Source organism: Nerophis lumbriciformis, linkage group LG21 (assembly GCF_033978685.3).
Source record: "Nerophis lumbriciformis linkage group LG21, RoL_Nlum_v2.1, whole genome shotgun sequence".
Classification (NCBI taxonomy): domain Eukaryota; kingdom Metazoa; phylum Chordata; class Actinopteri; order Syngnathiformes; family Syngnathidae; genus Nerophis; species Nerophis lumbriciformis.
In genome coordinates this window covers 36,587,501-36,611,866 of record NC_084568.2, presented here as the reverse complement: position 1 = coordinate 36,611,866, position 24,366 = coordinate 36,587,501, and the positions used below count along the sequence as shown (strand labels likewise).

The following is a 24,366-nucleotide window of genomic DNA, read 5'->3' as shown; positions in this document are numbered from 1 at the left end:
TGTCCAATAATAAAACACAAAATATGCATCATTTAATGTGCAGTATATCACATAACTTAATAACATTAGATTTCCATTCATAACAATAACGTTGATTTTAATGTAATGATAATAACAGTAAAATAATAATAATAATAGTAACAAAAAATGGCAAAACTAGTTTGTTCTCTTACAATTAAATGATTAATGAAAATCAATTTTTTGTGTTTTTTTTAAATGCAGTGACATTAAAGCTATTCTATTCTATTAATTGCACTCTCGCCTCTACATTTTACCTAAATGGTGCGGGAAAAAAATAAAATAAAATATTATAAATCTATATTTGTTTCTTTTATACTTTTACCTTATTTGTGCTTGGATTTTTAAATGTTTCCTTTATATATATATATATATATATATATATATATATATATATATACAATTATTATATTGTATATCATTTTATTTTAATATATATTAATAAATTATTTTATTACATCCATATTACATGTACATATTATGATAATTATATATAATGTGTCAACTTGACAGGTCCCCAAAGTATTTCACGAGGCTTTCTTTATGTGCTTAATAAAGTTTGACTTAAATTTGTGCTACAATTAAATAAAAATAAAAATAAACAAATTTAAGTAATTTTATTTTTTATTTTTTGTGATTAAGTCAACTTTTATTTTTATTTTTTTACAAAAACCCTGTATTCAATTTACAAGAAAGTGACACACAATGCATCATATTAATGTATCTATTATTGTTATTAAGGTCACTGACAGAAAAAGCCAGCAATTAAAATAGACAACACATTTTGGGAGTAAATTGTTTCCTTCTCATGCCACAAATAAATTATCTTGTGAAAAGCACTTCCTCTAACCGACTTTACAGTTCTGTCGGTGCTTTTAAAACTATAGAAATCAATAATTAACAAAGCAAACGTGGGAGGAAAAAAACAAGTTTGAGAAGGGCAATCGCTTCCTTGAAGAACGTACTTATCTACGCCATAAATGTACATAACAGCCACCATCTCAGAGAGTCCGATGACCAGAAGAGGAATAGAACCGGCAAAGTTGTCGAAAAGAGCCAGCCAGTAGTTCCCTGAGCGCATGGCGAATATGAGCCCGAAGGAGAAGGAGATAAAACACGTCACCCCTGAAATAGAAAACATATGTACATATCTTATTTATTCTTTAGTAGCTTCATTAGGTACAATAACATGAGGTTACTATATAACAATGCTTCAATAGTGGAACAGAAAAGAGGAAAAGTGTGATGATAACCATAGCATCAGAAATGTAACTTACTTACTGGCCATTCAACAGAATAAAAGCAAAACTATTAATCAAATAATAATTAAATACACTTCATGAGAATTAATTTATCGCCGTCATGTCTGGAACCAATTAACAGCGATAAATGACTGTACATATAAAAAAAATATAATATTATATAATGATATGATATACACTTTTACCAGGCATATGCTCATGTCAATCATACTGGATGGACACGATACAATCATTCCTGCAATACTCACAAAACACCGCCAGGCGGCAGCATTGCCACAACTGACAGCTGAGTTTCACAGATACATTAAAATAATGAAATTAATAAATAATTAAATCTAGTAAAAAAAAAAAAAGATTAAATTAATGACTAAATGATTACACGAATCATCAGATATTAAAATAAACTAATCATTGAATTTTATTTTACAATAAATAATTGATTGGCATATTTAATAACACATGTATCTATTTAATTCCAGCTATCAGTAATTAATGACACATTTAAGTTTATTTTTAAATATTTATGGAAACAGTAATTTCACGGAATGCTGACATCAGGTTTGTAAAATAACTAATAATAATAAATTAATAATAATAATAGATTGAAGAAATAGTACAATAATTAATTAATTAAGTTCTTAAATAATTAATTAAATATTGAAATAATTGAATAAAGAATTACCTCAATAATTAAAATTAAATATACGAATAAATATATAGAATTGAATTTTACGTTAAAAATGAAGGAAACATGTATTAACACATTCATGTATTTAATTCCAATTATGACTAATTAATGACACATTTAAGTAATTATTTAAAGATTTATAGACACATTAAATTCATGAAGTGCTGACAGCAGGTTTGTGAAGTAATGAATGAAATCATGAAATAATGATGTTAATATTTCATTAAATAATTAAATAAAGCATATGAAAATAAACGAATAAATAAATAGTTCAATTTAATTTTACATTTATTTTCTAATTATAACTAATTCATGACGCATTTAAGTAACAATTTAAAGATTTATAGATACTTTAATTTTATGAAGTGCTGACAGCAGGTTTGTTAAATAATGAATGACATTTTGAAATAGTGAAATTAATAATTAAATAAATATTAAAACAGTTTAATAAAGGATTACACAAATACTCAAATATCAAAATAAACAATTAAATAATGAGATTTAATTTTACTTTAAATAAATGAATGGCACATTTAATAACACATTCATGTATTTAATTCCAATTATAATTAATTAATGGCACATTTGAGTAATAATTTAAAGATTTATAAATACATTAAATTCACGAAGTGCTGATAGCAGGTTTGTGAAATAATGAATACAATTTTGAAATAGTGAAATTAATAATTCAATAAATATAAAAACAGTTTAATAAAGGATTACATAAATACTCAATTAACAAAATAAACAAAAAAATAATTAAATTATGAGATTTAATTTTACTTTAAATAAATTAATGGCACATTTAATAAAACATGCATGTATTTAATTCCAATTATAATTAATTAATGGCATATCTAACAACACATTCCTGTATTTAATTCCAATTATACTTAATTAATGGCACATTTAAGTAATAATTTAAAGATTTATAGATACATTAAATTCATGAAGTGCTGACAGCAGGTTGGTGAATTAATGAATATAATTTTGAAATAGTGAAATTAATAATTGAATAAATATTAAAACAGTTGAATAAAGGATTACATAAATAATCAAATATCAAAATAAATAATTTAATAATTTAAATAATGAAATTAAATTTTATTTGAAATAAATGAATGGCACATTTAATAACACATTCATGTATTTAATTCCAATTATAATTACTTAATGGCACATTTAAGTAATAATTTAAAGATTTATAGATACATTAAATTCATGAAGTGCTGCCAGCGGGTTTGTGAAATAATGAATACAATTTTGAAATAGTGAAATTAATAATTCAATAAATATAAAAACAGTTTAATAAAGGATTACTTAAATACTCAAATATCAAAATAAACAAAAAATGATAAAATAATGAGATTTAATTTTACTTTAAATAAATTAATGGCACATTTAATAACACATTCATGTATTAAATTCCAATTATAATTAATTAATGGCACATTTAATAACACATTCATGCATTTAATTCCAATTATAATTAATTAATGGCACATTTGAGTAATAATTTAAAGATTTATAGATACATTAAATTCATGAACTGCTGACAGCAGGTTTGTTAAATAATGAATACAATTTTGAAATAGTGAAATTAATAATTCAATAAATATAAAAACAGTTTAATAAAGGATTACTTAAATACTCAAATATCAAAATAAACAAAAAAATAATTAAATAATGAGATTTAATTTTACTTTAAATAGATGAATGTCACATTTAATAACACATTCATGTATTTAATTCCAATTATAATTAATTAATGGCACATTTAATAACACATTCATGTATTTAATTCCAATTATAATTAATTAATGAGATATTTAAGTAATAATTTAAAGATTTATAGATACATTAAATTCATGAACTGCTGACAGCAGATTTGTGAAATAATGAATTACATTTTGAAATAGTGACATTAATAATTAAATAAATATTAAAACAGTTTAAAAGGATTACATGAATAATAAAATATCAATATAAACAATTAGATAATTAAATGATTAAATTTAATTTTACTTTAAATAAATTAATAGCACATTTAATAACACATTCATGTATTTAATTCCAATAATAGTTAATTAATGACACGTCAAAGTGAATATTTAAAAATTATAGATACATTATATTCCTGAAGTGCAAACAGCAGGTAATGAAATCTTAAAATAATTACATTAGAAATTATTTTAAATCAATAATTATTTAAATATTTTAAATAAATACATTATGTCAATAATTATATATACAAAAAGCAAATACATGAATAAATGATTTCATGAAATGTTAAATAAATAACTTATTGACATATTGTATAACACATTTATGTATTTAATTACAATTACAACTAATAATTGACTTTGAAGTAATCATTCAAAAATGTATTTGTCTTTTTACTTCTTTCCCATTTGACCCTCCACAGGCATCAGCGATTAATCACATTAACCACAGACAAAATGTGATTAATTGCGATTAAATATTTCAATTAATGTACAGCAGCTCGCTATAATAAATATTGCATCGTAATTGAAGACACTTACCACAGAACAGCTCTTTGGGCCAGGTTTTGGGGAGCACTCCCAGGTCCTGCAGCGGCACCACCACGCCCTCCACGTTCCCAAACATGGTGGACAGGCCCAGGCAGAAGAGCATGATGAAGAAGAGCACGGCCCAGATGGGCGAGACGGGCATCTTGATGATGGCCTCGGTGAAGACGATGAAGGCCAAGCCCGTGCCCTCCACGCCCTGCGGGAGAACAGTGGTCAGCAACGTGCGGCACACCATCCCTGACCCGGCGCGCTCGCAGCCGCCCCCTACCTGGCTGAGGAAGAACTGCATGTCGCACTTTTGTATGGGCAGCTCTTGGACGACTTCTGGACTTGTCTGGTTGAGATAGCCCAGCATGTGGTCATAGTTGCTCACCGTGATGTTGTCCTCTGGCAGGTTGAAGGCGTTTATCAGCGTCAATATGTTGCTGCAAAACACAACTCCCTTTTAAACTCCAATACAGTTCAAATACATTCAATAAAAACTATTAGTAAATTGAAATTAAATAAACAATAACAAACAATAATAAAAACACACCCTTTTAGCACAGTTTTATCTAACTTCTCTGCCTTCGTGTTTTTAAATGCACTGCTTGCCTATCTGTTTTATCCAGTGCTGTCATGGTTTTATTTCTATTTTATACCATACCAACTTTATTTATAAAGCCCTTTAAAAACAACCACAGTTGAAGAACAAAGGGCTGAACACCAGAGGTGTGGACTCGAGTCACATGACTTGGACTCGAGTCAGACTCGAGTCATGAATTTGATGACTTTAGACTCGACTTGACAAAATGTAAAAAGACTTGCAACTCGACTTAGACTTTAACATCAATGACTTGTGACTTCACTTGGACTTGAGCCTTTTGAATTGACATGACTTGACATGACTTGCTACTTTCCCCAAAACCCAAAGATGAAAAAGTTATTCGGGAGCGCTCCGTATTTTTTATTGTGTACTTGTCTATCAGCGTTGCGTGTGTCAGCTGGTGTGCGCTCAGTACAACAGCCAATCAAATTAGATCTACTTTGTTTTCATCACACAGCATTCATCCAATCAAGTTGCAGGACAACCAACGAAGAAGACATGTCCAAACCACACGCCAGTGAACAAAAAAATGATACCTAAAATAATTTTGTTTGGGTATAAAAATGACGAGGTGGTCAACACAAAACGGTTTGCAGTATGCAACACATGCGGTTCGAAAATTACTGATGGAGAGGCAACAACTTCCAACTTCGTCCGGCATTTGAAGTTGCACAAAGAACGGTAAGTTTTGAATGTAAGACAACGTTTATTGGCTAAGTAACGTGACTTTTATTTGCTGTGTAGTTAAATCAGTGAGGCTGTAAACTCACTGCTAACGTTATAACGTTATTGCAAACACGGGAATCTGTTGCAGTTCACTACCTATTCATACTTTTTGTTCAGTGATTTTTTTTAAGCAGGGTTACGTTAGTCAATATATCACACGTAACGTTAGACGGCGGTCAGCAGCACCGCGTATTTTAGCCACCTAAAAAAAGACAAAAATAGTAAAATAAAGGTCAGTTAAAATGTATACTATATTATGAATATGTGTACCGTTTTAGCTAGCTTTCTGACATACTGTTGGTTGTTTACCTCAGTGGTCCCCAACCACCGGGCCGCGGCCCGGTACTGGTCCGTGGATCGATTGGTATCGGGCCGCACAAGAAATAATTTTTTTTTCTTTTCTTTTTTTAATTAAATCAACATAAAAAACACAAGATACACTTACAAGTAGTGCACCAACCCAAAACAACTCTCTCCCCCCTTTTGTTCTGGGCATTGAACATGAAGACTCTTTCTTCACTGTTCCGAGTGGCCATGAGAGTCTTGGCAGTGCCTGCCTCCAGTGCTCCAGTGGAGCGAGTTTTCAGCCATGGTGGCATCATACTACGCCCCCATCGTGCACAAATGACTGACAGACTCTTGGCTAATTTGGTCTTTTGCAAATGCAATGCAGCATAGGGCCCTGACATATAAAAAGTACAACTTTTTTGTTATGTTCACGTATATGTCATGTTTTTTCAATGTTAACACTTTTGTACAAATAAGTACATTTGCACTTTATTTTTCAATGTGTTTGTTCTGTAAAGGAATGAGTTAATGTTTAAAATGACTGGTTAATAGTGCTATTATAAAGTGCAATGTCAGCACAATTTTCTTTCCTGCAATTTAAAATGCCTTGTTTCAATAAATAAATACAGCGTTTGAAAAGCATACACAATCTGTGTTAATATATTAGTCTGTGGTTAAAAGGACTTGAAAGGACTCGAAACTCAAAATGCAGGACTTAGGACTTGACTTGAGACTTTCCAGTCTTGACTTTGGACTTGACTCGGGGCTTGCCTGTCTTGACTCGGGACTTGACTCGGACTTGAGGGCAAAGACTTGAGACTTACTTGTGACTTGCAAAACAATGACTTGGTCCCACCTCTGCCGAACACCACAAAGAAATACAGGCAAAGCACAGGCTAAAAACCCCCATTTAAAACAGAAGTAAAATACACATTGAAAAAGCACATACAAATTATCCTAAGAACAATTTGTTAGATAAAAAGCAGTTAAAAAGTTAAAAAACAGTTAAAAAAAAAAATCTATGCTTCTATGTTTTATCTAGTGTTTATCTAGTGTTTTTCATGTTTTTATTTCTATTTAAATTTAAAAATATCTATGCTTCTATGTTTTATCTAGTGTTTATCTAGTGTTTTTCATGTTTTTATTTCTATTTAAATTTAAAAATATCTATGCTTCTATGTTTTATCTAGTGTTTATCTAGTGTTTTTCATGTTTTTATTTCTATATAAATTTAAAAATATCCATGCTATGTTTTATCTAGTGTTTATCTAGTGTTTTTCATGTTTTTATTTCTATTTAAATTTAAAAATATCTATGGTTCTATGTTTTATCTAGTGTTTATCTAGTGTTTTTCATGTTTTTATTTCTATATAAATTTTAAAATATCTATGCTATGTTTTATCTAGTGTTTATCTAGTGTTTTTCATGTTTTTATTTCTATTTAAATTTAAAAATATCTATGCTTCTATGTTTTATCTAGTGTTTATCTAGTGTTTTTCATGTTTTTATTTCTATTTAAATTTAAAAATATCTATAGTTATATGTTTTATCTAGTGTTTATCTAGTGTTTTTCATGTTTTTATTTCTATTTAAATTTAAAAATATCTATGCTTCTATGTTTTATCTAGTGTTTATCTAGTGTTTTCCATGTTTTTATTTCTATTTAAATTAAAAAATATCTATGCTTCTATGTTTTATCTAGTGTCTATCTAGTGTTTTTCATGTTTTTATTTCCATTTGAATTTTCATTTATATATTCTAACTTTCTATTTTTATTTTTTACCTTTTTTTTATTTTATTTTTTATACTTCGTAGCACTTTGAGATTTTAACAAATGTAAAGTGCCTTACAAATGTAATTTATTATTATTATTATTATTATTATTATTATTATTATTAGAATAAAATAAATATAAATGAATAAATAAAAATATATAATATAACGATTATGTATACCGGTATATATTTATATATACTAGGGTTGTACGGTATACCGGTACTAGTATAGTATCGCAGTCCTAATGAATCAAAAATGGTACGATACTGTTTGAAAAGTACCGGTTCGCCATATATATATATATTTTTTTTTACAGGCATGACGACGCGTCGTCACGTCGTCACATTGCTGGTTTTACGAGCAGAGGAGCATGTTGGGGCAGCGCACACACGGAGTACTTACAAGCAGACACAGTGTGTAGACAGAAAAGGGAGAATGGACGCATTTTGGTGTAAAAAGTCAAGATAAAGGTGAAGTTATAACACTGAAACACCCTCAGGAAGAGGTGCTTTAAGACATGGCTAGCTGGCTCGCGGCTAACATCCATCTGCAGTGTTTTAGCTACTTCTAAATCACTAATCCCCGCCTCCATGGCGACATAATGAGTTTCTTCCAAGTATCATTATCACTGGAGGACGAGGAATAGCTAAACATGCTTCACTACACACCGTAGGAGGATACAATAGCTCACCGGCGTCACAATGTAAACAAATGCCATGGGTGGATCTACATCCACTGTAATGATACCAAGTACAAAAGTGTATCTAGTCGATACTACTATGATTACTTCTATATTTTTTATCGTCAAAAATCTTTTTTCCTTTTTTTTCAAATTCATATTATGTTTATAAAGTCAATAAACATGTCCCTGGACACATGAGGACGTTGAATATGACCAATGTATGATCCTGTAACTACTTGGTATCGGATCCATACCTAAATGTGTGGTATCATCCAAACCTAATGTAAAGTATCAAAGAAGAGAAGAATAAGTGATTATTACATTTTAACAGAAGTGTAGATAGAACATGTTAAAACAGAAAATAAGCAAATATTAACAGTAAATTACCAATACCATTACCTCCCTGCTTGGCACTCAGCATCAAGGGTTGGAATTGGGGGTTAAATCACCAAAATGATTCCCGGGCGCGGGCACCGCTGCTGCCCACTGCTCCCCTCACCTCCCAGGGGGTGATCAAGGGTGATGGGTCAAATGCAGAGAATAATCTCGCCACACCTAGTGTGTGTGTGACAATCATTGGTACTTTAACTTTAACTTTTAACTTTAAATGAACAAGTAGATTAACAATCAATTTTTACAGTTTGTCCCTCATAATGTGTACAAAATAATAGGTGTATAAATGACACAATATGTTACTGCATACGTCAGCAGACTAATTAGGAGTCTTTGTTTGTTTACTTACTACTAAAAGACAAGTTGTCTATTTTATTTAAGGACTAAATTACAACAATAAACATATGTTTCATGTACACTAACATTGTTTTATTCAAATAAAGACAATAATGCCATTTTTTTGGGGTCCCCTTCATTTAGAAAAGTATCGAAATACATTTTGGTATCGAGACAACCCTAATTTATACAAATATATATACAATAAAGTACAAAATACATACAATATATACAATAAATCAAATATTAAAATGAAAACAAAACTACATGAAAAAAAAAACTCACCCTGCAAGGCAATCGTCGTACTTTTCCGTGGCCCTGAAGCCGATGATGGAGTAGATGACGGTGGCGGAGAAGACGGACGTGCACCCGTTGATGATGGAGATGAGAACGGCGTCCTGCTCGCAGTTATTGCTGCGACAAGCCGGCAAAACGTCTCAAACAAACGCTCCAAAGATTGTTTATGGTGCCCACTCACTGGATGGAGTTGTAGCTGGAGAAGGAGATGAGGCCTCCAAAGGCCAAAGAGAAGGAGTAGAAGACCTGAGCGCCCGCATCCAACCAGGTCTCCGGGTTCATTAGCTCCCCCACCTTTGGATCAGAGCACAAAATATGATCTTGTGTCCTTCAAATGTCTTTATTACGTGCACGCGTGGAGTCTTTGGAGCGACAAGGTCAAATAAAAGTCGCCCAGGTATCATAAATCAGACTTATCTGTGTATTATTAGTTTTATTACCAACACACACAGAATATAGCTGCATTATTAGCAACATCACTTTGCAGAGTCACTTTTATACGACTGAATAAGTAGGGGTGTACCAGTCCGATATTGATATCGGATATCCGTATCAGATGATATCGACTTGTGCGTGAAACATCTGACACAAGAAGACAGCCAGTTAGCATCAAATACGTACACAATTTCTATTATTTTAGTCAAGTTATAAAATAAAAAAAAAAAAAGGTCAACATACTAGGCTATAGGCTACTAGCAGCTACACAGCAGCTAAGCACACAATAGCACACAAGCTAGACATGCGCAATAGTCATAGAACAATATTGCAAAAAAAATGTATTGGAATTTTTGAAAAATATATATTTTTTGAATTTTAATATCATTAAAAAATAAATCAACATACTGGGCTATAGGCTACTAGCAGCTACACAACACCTAAGCACACAATAGCACACAAGCTAGACATGCGCAATAGTCATAGAACAATATTTCAAAAAAAAAAAATTATTGGAATTTTTGAAAAATATATATTTTTTAAATGTTAATATAATTAAAAAATAAATCAACATACTGGACTATAGGCTACTAGCAGATACACAACAGCTAAGCACACAATAGCACACAAGCTAGACATGCGCAATAGTCATAGAACAATATTTCAAAAAAAAAAATTATTGGAATTTTTGAAAAATATATATTTTTTAAATGTTAATATAATTAAAAAATAAATAAACATACTGGGCTATAGGCTACAAGCAACTACACAACACCTAAGCACACAATAGCACACAAGCTAGACATGCGCAATAGTCATAGAACAATATTGCAAAAAAAATGTATTGGAGTTTTTGAAAAATATATATTTTTTAAATGTTAATATCATTAAAAAATAAATCAACATACTGGGCTATAAACTACTAGCAGATACACAACACCTAAGCACACAATAGCACACAAGCTAGACATGCGCAATAGTCATAGTACAATATTGCAAAAAAAAAAAATATTGGAGTTTTTGAAAAATATATATTTTTTGAATGTTAATATCATTAAAAAATAAATCAACATACTGGGCTATAGGCTACTAGCAGCGACACAACACCCAAGCACACAATAGCACACAAGCTAGACATGCGCAATAGTCATAGAACAATATTGCAAAAAAAAATTATTGGAATTTTTGAAAAATATATATTTTTTAAAAGTTAATATCATTAAAAAATAAATCAACATACTGGACTATAGGCTACTAGCAGCTACACAACAGCTAAGCACACAATAGCACACAAGCTAGACATGCGCAATAGTCATAGTACAATATTGCAAAAAAAAAATATTGGAGTTTTTGAAAAATATATATTTTTTAAATGTTAATATAATTAAAAAATAAATCAACATACTGGGCTATAGGCTACTAGCAGCTACACAATACCTAAGCCCACAATAGCACACAAGCTAGACATGCGCAATAGTCATAGAACAATATTGTAAAAAAAAAATGTATTGGAATTTTTGAAAAATATATATTTCTTAAATTTTAATATCATTAAAAAATAAATCAACATACTGGGCTATAGGCTACTAGCAGCTACACAACACCTAAGCACACAATAGCACACAAGCTAGACATGCGCAATAGTCATAGAACAATATTGCAAAAAAAATGTATTGGAATTTTTGAAAAATATATATTTTTTAAATTTTAATATCATTAAAAAATAAATCAACATACTGGGCTATAGGCTACTAACAGCTACACAACACCTAAGCACACAATAGCACACAAGCTAGACATGCGCAATAGTCATAGAACAATATTGCAAAAAAAATGTATTGGAGTTTTTGAAAAATATATATTTTTTAAATGTTAATATCATTAAAAAATAAATCAACATACTGGGCTATAAACTACTAGCAGATACACAACACCTAAGCACACAATAGCACACAAGCTAGACATGCGCAATAGTCATAGAACAATATTGCAAAAAAAAATTTATTGGAATTTTTGAAAAATATATATTTTTTGAATGTTAATATCATTAAAAAATAAATCAACATACTGGACTATAGGCTACTAGCAGCTACACAACAGCTAAGCACACAATAGCACACAAGCTAGACATGCGCAATAGTCATAGTACAATATTGCAAAAAAAAAATATTGGAGTTTTTGAAAAATATATATTTTTTAAATGTTAATATAATTAAAAAATAAATCAACATACTGGGCTATAGGCTACTAGCAGCTACACAACACCTAAGCACACAATAGCACACAAGCTAGACATGCGCAATAGTCATAGAACAATATTGCAAAAAAAATGTATTAGAATTTTTGAAAAATATATATTTTTTAAATGTTAATATCATTAAAAAATAAATCAACATACTGGACTATAGGCTACTAGCAGCTACACAACAGCTAAGCACACAATAGCACACAAGCTAGACATGCGCAATAGTCATAGTACAATATTGCAAAAAAAAAATATTGGAGTTTTTGAAAAATATATATTTTTTAAATGTTAATATAATTAAAAAATAAATCAACATACTGGGATATAGGCTACTAGCAGCTACACAACACCTAAGCACACAATAGCACACAAGCTAGATATGCGCAATAGTCATAGAACAATATTGCAAAAAAAATGTATTGGAATTTTTGAAAAATATATATTTTTTAAATGTTAATATAATTAAAAAATAAATCAACATACTGGGCTATAGGCTACTAGCAGCTGCACAACACCCAAGCACACAATAGCACACAAGCTAGACATGCGCAATAGTCATAGAACAATATTGCAAAAAAAATGTATTGGAATTTTTGAAAAATATATATTTCTTAAATTTTAATATCATTAAAAAATAAATCAACATACTGGGCTATAGGCTACTAGCAGCTACACAACAGCTAAGCACACAATAGCACACAAGCTAGACATGCGCAATAGTCATAGAACAATATTGCAAAAAAAATGTATTGGAGTTTTTGAAAAATACATTTTTTTTTAAATGTTAATATAATTAAAAAATAAATCAACATACTGGGCTATAGGCTACTAGCAGCTACACAACACCCAAGCACACAATAGCACACAAGCTAGACATGTGCAATAGTCATAGAACAATATTGCAAAAAAAATGTATTAGAATTTTTGAAAAATATATATTTTTTGAATGTTAATATCATTAAAAAATAAATCAACGTACTGGACTATAGGCTACTAGCAGCTACACAACAGCTAAGCACACAATAGCACACAAGCTAGACATGCGCAATAGTCATAAAACAATATTGCAAAAAAAAATGTATTGGAATTTTTGAAAAATATATATTTTTTAAATGTTAATATAATAAAAAAAATTAATCAAAACATAAAAGAAAAAAAAAATACAAAACGAACAATATTGCAGTTTAAAACAGCACATTGGTGAGTAAAAACAAGTGTCAAATAATTATAGTTGCGTATTACACGTCCAAAGTCTCCAAGGCTGGAAATGTATTAGAAAGTATTCAGTAACAAACGTGTTCGCATCATTCAACTCACTGCGTCATGAGCTGAGCGACATGAACTATTGTAACCACCAGGTGTCACCAAAAAAACAAATTACCACTCTAATTCAACACAAAAGATAGCATAAGTCCAGACGGTTAATAAGAAAAGTAATGTAGTATAGTAGTAGTTCATGTTTTTCATACCTGATTAATAAAAGTATGTACTATGATTGGTGCTGATATTGTATTGGATTATTATCGGTACCAGCCAATACTCAAGGCTGCAATATTGGTATTGTATCGGAAGTGAAAAGGTTGTATCAGGACTAACCGACTGTATTTATATTATTCACATGTGAATAATGCTGTTTAATAGACTGTATTTATATTATTCACATGTGAATAATGCTGTTTAATAGACTGTATTTATATTATTCACATGTGAATAATGCTGTATAATAGACTGTATTTATATTATTCACATGTGAATAATCCTTTATAATAGACTGTATTTATATTATTCACATGTGAATAATGCTGTTTAATAGACTGTATTTATATTATTCACATGTGAATAATGCTGTATAATAGACTGTATTTATATTATTCACATGTGAATAATGCTGTATAATAGACTGTATTTATATTATTCACATGTGAATAATGCTGTATAATAAACGGTATTTAGGTTATTCAGATGTGAATAATGCTGTATAACAGACTGTATTTATATTATTCACATGTGAATAATGCTGTATAATAGACTGTATTTATATTATTCACATGTAAAAAATACCTAAGTGTTTATTGTGAGCGAACTGTGGTGCTGAATTTCCCCCAGGGATCAATAAAGTACTTTCTATTCTATTCTAATCATAGGTGATAACTTCAGGGTAGCAGTACCCACCCAATCCAACAGATGGTGCTATTATTCTTTCCTTATTTAGTTTGTATTCATATTTGTCTAATAATTATTGCTGTGAGTGTGTATCTGGCATATGTCAATGTTTGGCGGGCAGTTATGAATGATTTTTATGAGTTCTGCCTAGCAACAAGTAAAAAAAACAACAACACTCATCTAGGAAATGTTTTATCTGGCGTCTTGCAGATGGCTGTTACAGTTGTGAGGTTTTACTTATAATAATTAATCTACTGGTGAAATATTAAAAAAATAAATGTAAATAAATGTAGACTTCATGAAATAACTCCAAAGCCATGAAATATATACATTTGTCATAAGATATAGAATTATGAGTTAGTATTTTCTATTAAATTATGGAAAATGAAGCACAATATGTTATTTACCATTAATCAATTAATATTCAAGTTGGCTGCATATTTATCTATTTTGGCACAAAATAAAATAAAATATATGAAATGAATATAAAATGTATAAATTACATGAAAATATAAGAAATTAAGTATGTTTGAATTAGTTAATAAAAAATGAGTACAGTCTTTATCACTTTAGTAAAAAATATATAATAATGTATTTCATAAGCCTAACATTCTTATTAATTCTGGTACGAAAATATATATTGTAATTTTTTTTGCTGTAATAAAAACGTGAAATCATTTTATTTTTTAAAAGTATAATGTATTAGTTATTTTACAACCATTGAAGAACGTGTCATTTTTAAGTCCTCGCTAGTATGACGGAGTGATTGGCATATAGCCTCCCAAAAAATAATTAAAAAACATTCAACTGAGTAAAAAAATCATTAAATACATTTTAATTCCTGAAATATTTACATGTGTCATGAAATAAATAAATAAGAGTTAGTTTTTTTTAATATCATTAATTAATGTAAAATAAAAAAATATATAATTTAACCGATTAATTAAATAATATTATATAAATAATATTTGTTGGCTGAATATTTATTAATTTTGGGACAAAATAAAACTAAATGAACATTTTTAATAAATATAAAATATAAAGATTACGTGTGTTTAAATTAGTTAATGAAAAATGTTATAAAATATTTATCTTTTTAATTGACACTATATATATATATATATATATATATATATATATATATATATATATATATATATATATATATATATATATGACATGCACACATATACATACACACACACACACACACACACATATATATATATATATATATATATATATATATATATATATATATATATATATATATATATATATATATATACATATTATTTTAATAAGTTTAATAGCTTTGAAAAAATTAATACTATTTTTGCTATAATTACAATTTCAACTTATTGTATTTTTTAAAGTTTATTTTATAAACACTGCAGAAAAACGTGGTATTTTTACAAGACTTAGCTCATGCTTGGCTTGTAACCCTGCCCAAAATAACAACATAAAAACATTAAATGAATACAAATATCATTAAATAAATTTACCATGAATTGATTTACGTGGACTCCGACTTAAACAAGTTGAAAAACTTATTGGGGTGTTACCATTTAGTGGTCAATTGTATGGAATATGTACTGTACTGTGCAATCTACTAATAAAAGTTTCAATCAATCAATCAATACATTTCATGAAATATCTCAAAGGATCATACAACATCTAAAATTGTCATGAAATTAATAATCAAGAGTTAGTTTTTTTCTATATCACTAATTAATGATTGTAGCTGAGATAGGCTCCAGCGCCCCCCGCGACCCCAAAGGGAATAAGCGGTAGAAAATGGATGGATGGACTAATTAATGTAACATTTTTAGAAATATATAATTTATCTTATTATTTGTTTTATTTTTAATTAATTAACAGAAAATGAAATACACTCTATTATTTAGCATTTTAATCAAATAATGTTATTTTAACTTATTTTTAATTAATTAACAGAAAATGAAATACATTATTTAGCATTTTAATCACCAAAATGATTCCCGGGCGCAGCCACCGCTGCTGCCCACTGCTCCCCTCACCTCCCAGGGGGTGATCAAGGGTGATGGGTCAAATGCAGAGAATAATTTCGCCACACCTAGTGTGTGTGTGACAATCATTGGTACTTTAACTTTACTTTAACTTAAATAACATTATTGTAATTTTTAATTAATTAACAGAAAATGAAATACACTATTATTTAGCATTTTAATCAAATAATATTATTTAAATTTGTAATGAATTAACAGAAAATGAAATGCATTATTTAGCATTTTAATCAAATAATATTATTTTAATTTTTAATTAATTATCAGAAAATGAAATACACTATTATTTAGCATTTTAATCAAATAATATATGAGTTGACTGCATATTTATTTATTGGCACTACGTACAGTAATAATAACAAGTTTGAACTAGTTAATAAAACATTGAATGTAATATTTACTATTTTAATAGAAAACGTATTAAATATGTTTAATATTTTAAAAAAAATGTTGGTACAAAAATATTCAGTACATTTTTTTAAATTATGACATATTTTTTAAGTTCAATGTATTCATTATTTTACAAGCAAGGAAGGAGTATGAGGAATTTTAAAAAGACTTAACAAGTATGACATGGGGATGTAGTTTCATGTAGCCTCTTCAAAATAAAAATAGAAAAACACAAATATTTACATTTAAGACCATAAGTACTTACATCTGGTGTGAAAAGGAACTTGATTCCTTCAAAGGAGCCTTTGAGAGTCAGCCCTCGGATGAGGAAGATGGTCAGGACCAGGTACGGCAGAGTGGATGTGATGTACACGGCCTGCATGACAAAACATCAATCATCCAGTGTTTGGTGCACCAGGTTCTTATGCCGTGGTTCGGATCTCAGACCTTGCCCGAGGTCTCGATCCCCCTGATGCAGCAGACGTAGAGCACGGTCCAGGCGGACACCAGGGAGAGCACCATCCACCACTGCAGACCTCCGCCGTCTTCTATGTTCACCGACGTGTTGAGGGTCTCTCGGTACCAGAAGTAGTCCACCGTGCTGCTGCGAGCACATTCGTCCACGGGACCTGCAGCGCACAAACATCCTTGGTCTCGGTGCCAAATCCTCAATACAATCCTCGAGCAGGAATTCAAAACAAACGTGCAATTTTTGACATTCCTGTGTTGACTTTGTTGCGGTTTATGAGTCACTCATGTGAAGGACGAGGCCAAAGAGATTATGGCGGATTATCAAGAGGGTGAGGCCACGCACACCTGCATCACGTTGGTGTGTTTTGGGGAGAAACTAAGAAGAACTTTACTCATATCTGATAATAATAACGGTTGCCTTCTGTTGAGAACAAAGGTCGCTGACATTCCTGCATTTAAACACACAAACAGGACATAGAATTAGGCTTGTACGGTATACTAATACTAATGAATCATATTCTGTACTATACCGCCTGTAAAAAGTACCCCCTTCTTTTTTTAACGGGTATGGCAGTGCGTCCTCACATTGCTGTTTTTACGGGCAGAGGAGCATATTCGTCAGGGCACACACACAGAGTACTTACAAGCAGACACAGTGTGGAGACAGAAAAGAGAGAATGGACGCATTTTGGTGTAAAAAGTAAAGATAAAGGCAAAGTTATAACACTGAAACACCCTCAGGAAGAGTCGCTTTAAGACATGGCTAGCTAGCTAGCAGCTAACATCCATCCGCAGTGTTTTAGCTACTTCTAAATCACTAATCCTGGCCTCCATGGCAACAAAGTGAATTTCTTACAAGTATCATTATCACTGCAGGACGAGGAATAGCTAAACATGCTTCACTACACACCGTAGGAGGATACAATAGCTCACCGGCGTCACAATGTAAACAAATGTGATGGATGGATCTACAGCTGACATCCACTGTAATGATACCAAGTACAATAGCGTATCTAGTCGATACTACTATGATTAGATCTATATTTTTTAACGTCACAAAATCTTTTTTCCTTTTTTTTCAAATTCATATTATGTTTATAAAGTCAGTAAATACCTCCCTGGACACATGAGGACTTTGAATATGACCAATGTATGATCCTGTAACTACTTGGTATCGGATCCATACCTAAATGTGTGGTATCATCCAAAACTAATGTCAAGTATCAAAGAAGAGAAGAATAAGTGATTATTACATTTTAACAGAAGTGTAGATAGAACATGTTAAAACAGAAAATAAGCAGATATTAACAGTAAATGAACAAGTAGATTAATAATCTTTTTTTTACAGTTTGTCCCTCATAATGTATACAAAATAATAGGTGTATAAATGACACAAAATGTTACTGCATACGTCAGCAGACTAATTAGGAGTCTTTGTTTGTTTACTTACTACTAAAAGACAAGTTGTCTATTTTATTTAAGGACTAAATTACATTAATAAACATATGTTTGATGTACCCTAAGATTTGTTTGTTAAAATAAAGACAATAATGACATTTTGTGTGGTCCCCTTATTTTAAAAAGTGCCAAAAAGTATGGAAATACATTTATGTATCATGTCTACCTTTTATGTTTTTACACATTATTTTGAGGAGGGGAAAAAAGAAAATAAGGTGTAATAATATGACATTTATTTATATTTTTAATGCAGTGTTTTTCAACCACTGCTAGTGTGCCGTGCGATACAGTCTGGTGTGCCCTGGGAGATTATCTAATTCCACCTAATTGGGTTAAAAATTATTTTTGCAAAGCAGTAATTGTAATCCGCAAATAACGTGCCGTTGTTGAGTGTCGGTGCTGTCTAGAGCTCGGCAGAGTAACCGTGTAATACTCTTCCATATCAGTAGGTGGCAGCAGGTAGCTAATTGCTTTGTAGATGTGGGAAACAGCGGGAGGCAGTGTGCAGGTAAAAAGGTATCTAATGCTTAAACCAAAAATAAACAAAAGGTGAGTGCCCTTAAGAAAAGGCATTAAAGCTTAGGGAAGGCTATGCAGAACAAAACTAAAACTGAACTGGCTGCAAAGTAAACAAAAACAGAATGCTGGACGACAGCAAAGACTTACAGCGTGTGGAGCAGAGACGGCGTCCACAAAGTACATCCGTACATGACATGACAATCAACAATGTCCAGACAAAGAAGGATAAAAAAAATGAAATAGTCTTGATTGCTAAAACAAAGTAGATGCCGCTACAGGAAAATACCAAAAAAAGAGAAAAAGCCACCAAAATAGGAGGGCAAGACAAGAAGTAAAACACTACACACAGGAAAACAGCAAAAAAAGTCCAAATAAGTCAGGGTGTGATGTGACAGGTGGTGACAATACACCTACTTTGAGACAAGAGCTATAGTGATGCATGCTTGGTAATGCATTAAAGTCATATTAAACAATTGCGACAACGACTTTTTACTGTCAACTGAGTTTTGTTTTCAATGATTTCTGCTGGTGGTGTGCCTCTGCATTTTTTCAATGACAAAAATGTGCCTTGGCTCAAAAAAAGTTGAAAAACACTGCTTTAATGAGCGATTATCCACGTTCCATGGCAAACAAACAAATAAAATTAAAACAAATAAATAAAAAAAGCCGGCAATGTGGGGAAGCCGCAATATTTGTTGTACACACTTTCCATGTATTCTTAAACATTTGTTAAAACACGCTTGATTAGGTGATCTACTTTTTAGATTTTTTTTACACTACAAATTATATTTTTTTTACTCATTTGTTTTGGTTTTTATTCAATGAAATAGAAAATGAAAAAGAATGAACTAAAAACAAAGAATAAAATAAAATAAAATCTGCAACATATCATTTTGTACTTTTTTGTGTGTTTCTTTTAAGAAAATGTATAACAATTAAACAAATCTGCAATGTGGTGAAGCCGCAATATTTGCTGGACACACTTGCTATATCCTTACATTTGTATTAAAACACGCTTGATTAGGTGTTACTAAAAAAACTTTTTGTAATATTTTTTCTCAGCAAATTATGATTTTTTTTACTCTTTTGTTTTTTCCCCCTTTTAAGAACATTTAAAATTGAAAAAAAATTCTAATCAAATTTGGAAATTAAAAACAAAATCTGCAATGTGGTGAAGACACAATATAAAAAAAATACATGTATATCCTAAAGTATTTATTACTGGAAAAAGAATCAACATTTTGAGTATTTTTTTATATATATTTTTTTGCCGTACAAATGATAATTTATTACTCTTTTGTTTTGAAAGAATAAAATGTAACCACATTTAAAAAATAAAATCTGCAAAGTGGTGAAGCCGCACTATTTGCTTTACACGCTTTCCATATACTGTATCCTAAATATTTGTTGAAATATGCTTGAAAAAAAAACTAAATATAAATATATATATATATATATATATATATATATATATATATATATATATATATATATATATATATATATATATATATATATATTTGTTGAAACATGCTTGATTAAACGTTACTGACCAAATAATCCAGTTTTGCCAATTTTATTTTTGCTCTACCATTTATAATTTTGACAATTAAAAAAAAATTATAAAGTAATTTAAAAAAAAAATCTGCAATGCGCTGAAGTCGCAAACTTTGCTGCACACTTTTTCCAAATATCCAAAAACATTTCTTAAAACACGCTTAATTAGGTGTTTGTTTAAAAACAAAAAATTAAATAATTGTTTTTTTTTAAATCGACTTTTTGAGAGTTTTTTGCTCTACAAATTATAATATTTTACTCTTTTGTTGTTTTTTCTTTTTAAAACTGAATGCAGCAGCCACTACACGTTTTGTATCATAACAGTCCCTATTTGTTGAAATATGCTTAATTAGACTTTACTGACTAAACAATCCAGTTTTGGCGATTTTATTTTTGCTCTACCATTTATAATTTTGAAAATTAAAAATAACTATAAACAAACAAAAAAAATTGTGCAATGCGCTGAAGCCGCGACTTTTCTGCACACTCTTGCCAAATATCCAAAAATATTTCTTAAAACACACTTAACTAGGTGTTCGTTTAAAAATTAAAAATAACATTTAAAAAAATCGACTTTTTGAGAGTTTTTTGCTCTACAAATTACAATATTTTACTCTTTTGTTGTTTTTTTCTTTTTAAATTGAATGCAGCAGCCACTACACGTTTTGTATCATATCAGTCTCTATTTGTTGAAAGATATGCTTAATTAGACTTTACTGACAAAACAATCCAGTTTTGGCGATTTTATTTTTGCTCTACTATTTATAATTTTGAAAATTAAAAAGAATGATAAACAAAAAAAAATTGTTTTAAATCTGCAATGCGCTGAAGTTGCAAAATTTGCTGCACACTCTTGCGAAATATCCCAAAATATTTCTTAAAACACGCTTAATTATGTGTTCATTAAAAATAAAAATCAATTTTTTGAGATTTTTTTGCTCTACAAATTACAATGTATTACTTGCACTACACATTTTAGCATATCATAACAGTTCCCCTAGTGGTCGTGAGTGGTACATGCATAACATGAAGATCTCATCAAGCTGTGGGGGGTACACAATGAACACACCTGTGCTGTTTGCGTTGAGGGGACACTGGCTCCACGGCAGAGGATCCTGGAAGGAGTTGAAGAGATACCACATGATCCACGCCATGATGGTGTTGTAGTACATGCCCACCAGGAAGGAGACCAGCAAGGACGAAATACCTGCGGCCGAACGACAGGTGAGCGCCTGAAAAAAAAATACCCCGCAGTGTTTTCTTGAACCTACCGATTCCCGCCATGTAAGGGTTGATTGTCCTCCACACGCCCACGTTGCCCTTCCTCAGGCGCTGACCGATGGCAAACTCCAGGTGCAGCAATGGGATCCCCTCCAGAACCAGCAGGATCAGGAAGGGGATCATGAAGGCACCTGGAAGAACGTTCCATGAAGACACCCGTATGGAGTCCAACCTTAAACCAAGTCCTACCTCCTCCGTGGCTCTGGCACAGGTAAGGGAACCTCCACACGTTGCCCAGCCCCACGCAGAAGCCCACACAGGTGAGCAGGTACTGCGTCTTGTTGTCCCATTTGGGTCTGTCTCCGGCCTCCTCCTTCTCCAGCCTCTCCAGATCCAGGAGACTGGGGATCCGGTCCTCCAGCCCCGGGTTTGGTAGTTTCAGCTTCATGGCGCCCTGACAGTGGATTTAAATCTCCCGGTGTGTCGTCCTGGTGTGTGTGTGCTGGCGCTCAGGAAGACTCAGGTACTTAGTGGGACCCACACCGCAGTTATCAGTAGCTCATTGTCCAATATGTCATGTCAGCAGAAAAACAGCAGCGGGAAAAGGGTGTGGCCTTCTTGACAACTTGACAATGGTTAATGCATCACATGGGCGGGGGGTGGAGTGGGGGGTGTGCGTCGCAAACACGTTTCACCGGCAAGATAAATATGACGTGCATCACTTGATGAGGCGAAGGGTCAACTTGATGTTGCAAGTGATATAAAGCAGGATGAATTAGCAGGTTTAGAAACAATATCATTCATTTACCTTTGGGAATGTTAAAAGTAAGGGTCATAGCTAAAGTAATGGTATTGGTAAAGGTACAGGTAATACGAAGGTACAGGTAATGGTATTGATAAGGGTAAGGGTGAAGGTAAACGTAATGGTAATAGCAAAAGTAATGGTAAAGGTACAAGTAGTAATAAAGGTTAGGGTGAAGGTGATGGTAATGGCAAAGGTACATGTAATTGTAATGGTAAAGCTAATGGTAAAGGTAGAAGTAATGGTAATAGAAAAAGTAATGCTACAGGTGAAGGTGATGGTAAAGGTATTTATAATGGTAAAGATAAAGGAAACGTGACAGGCAATGGTAATAATAATAACAGTAATATAATATAATGGTAAAGGTACAAGTGCAGATAAAGGTTAACAGTCATGGTAGAGGTGAAAGTACAGGTAATGGTAATGGTAAATATAATTGTAAAGGTGAAGTTAATGATAACAGGAACGTAATGGTAAAGGTGAAGATAAATGCAAATATAATGGTAATGGTAGAAGTAATGGTAATATAAAAAGTAATGGTAAAGGTAAAGTTACAGGTAATGGTAAAGGTAATTATAATGGTAAATATAAAGGTACAAGTACAGATTAAGGTAAAAGTACAGGTAATGGTAAATATAATGGTAAAGGTGAAGTTAATGGTAACAGTAATGGTAATGGTAAAGGTGAAGATAAATGTAAATAAAGTTAAAGTTAAAGTCCAAACGATAGTCACACACACACTAGGTGTGGTGAAATTATCCTCTGCTTTTGACCCATCCCCTTCTTCACCCCCTGGGAAGTGAGGGGAGCAGTGAGCAGCAGCGGTGGCCACGCCCGGGAATCATTTTGGTGATTTAACCCCCAATTCCAACCCCTTGATGCTGAGTGCCAAGCAGGGAGGTAATGGCTCCCATTTTTATAGTCTTTGGTACAATGGTAAAGGTAAAAAGTACAGGTAATGGTAAATATAATGGTAAAGGTGAAGTTAATGGTAAAGATAATGGTAACAGTAATGTAAAGGTGAAGATAAGTATAAAGATAAAGGTAAAGGTGAATGTAAATGTAAATATAAAGGTAAAGGTGAAGGTAAATATAAATATAAAGGTAAAGGTGAAGGTAGGTGTAAATATAAAGGTAAAGGTGAAGGTAAATGTAAATATAATGTAAAGGTGAAGGTAAGTGTAAATATAAAGGTAAAGGTGAAGGCAAATGTAAATATAAAGGTAAAGGTAAGAGTAATTGTAGTGTTTACATGATTTGGATCATGAGAAAGTTCTATTGGTTGGTAGAGTGGCCGTGCCATCAACCTGAGGGTTGCAGGTTCGATCCCCGCTTCCGCCATCCTAGTCACTGCCGTTGTGTCCTTGGGCAAGACACTTTACCCACCTGCTCCCAGTGCCACCCACACTGCTTTAAATGTAACTTAGATATTGGGTTTTCACTATGTAAAGTGCTT

At 31.3% G+C, this 24,366-nt stretch overlaps 1 protein-coding gene across 1 annotated transcript in view; it reads right to left on the bottom strand.

The window, feature by feature from the left end:
* LOC133620831 (sodium-dependent neutral amino acid transporter B(0)AT1-like) overlaps positions 1-22,657 on the bottom strand; it is a 31,865-nt gene extending 9,208 nt beyond the window's left edge. Inside the window, exons 1-10 of the mRNA XM_061982423.2 lie at positions 22,358-22,657; positions 22,159-22,299; positions 21,957-22,094; positions 17,330-17,511; positions 17,148-17,258; positions 9,786-9,898; positions 9,593-9,721; positions 4,789-4,945; positions 4,512-4,716; positions 984-1,143 (exon numbers count right to left, since the gene is read on the bottom strand). Of these exons, the coding sequence (XP_061838407.1) occupies positions 984-1,143; positions 4,512-4,716; positions 4,789-4,945; positions 9,593-9,721; positions 9,786-9,898; positions 17,148-17,258; positions 17,330-17,511; positions 21,957-22,094; positions 22,159-22,299; positions 22,358-22,556 (1,535 nt within the window). The 5' untranslated portion in view covers positions 22,557-22,657. The remainder of the gene's footprint in view (positions 1-983; positions 1,144-4,511; positions 4,717-4,788; positions 4,946-9,592; positions 9,722-9,785; positions 9,899-17,147; positions 17,259-17,329; positions 17,512-21,956; positions 22,095-22,158; positions 22,300-22,357) is intronic.
* Between the last annotated feature and the right edge of the window lie 1,709 nt (positions 22,658-24,366).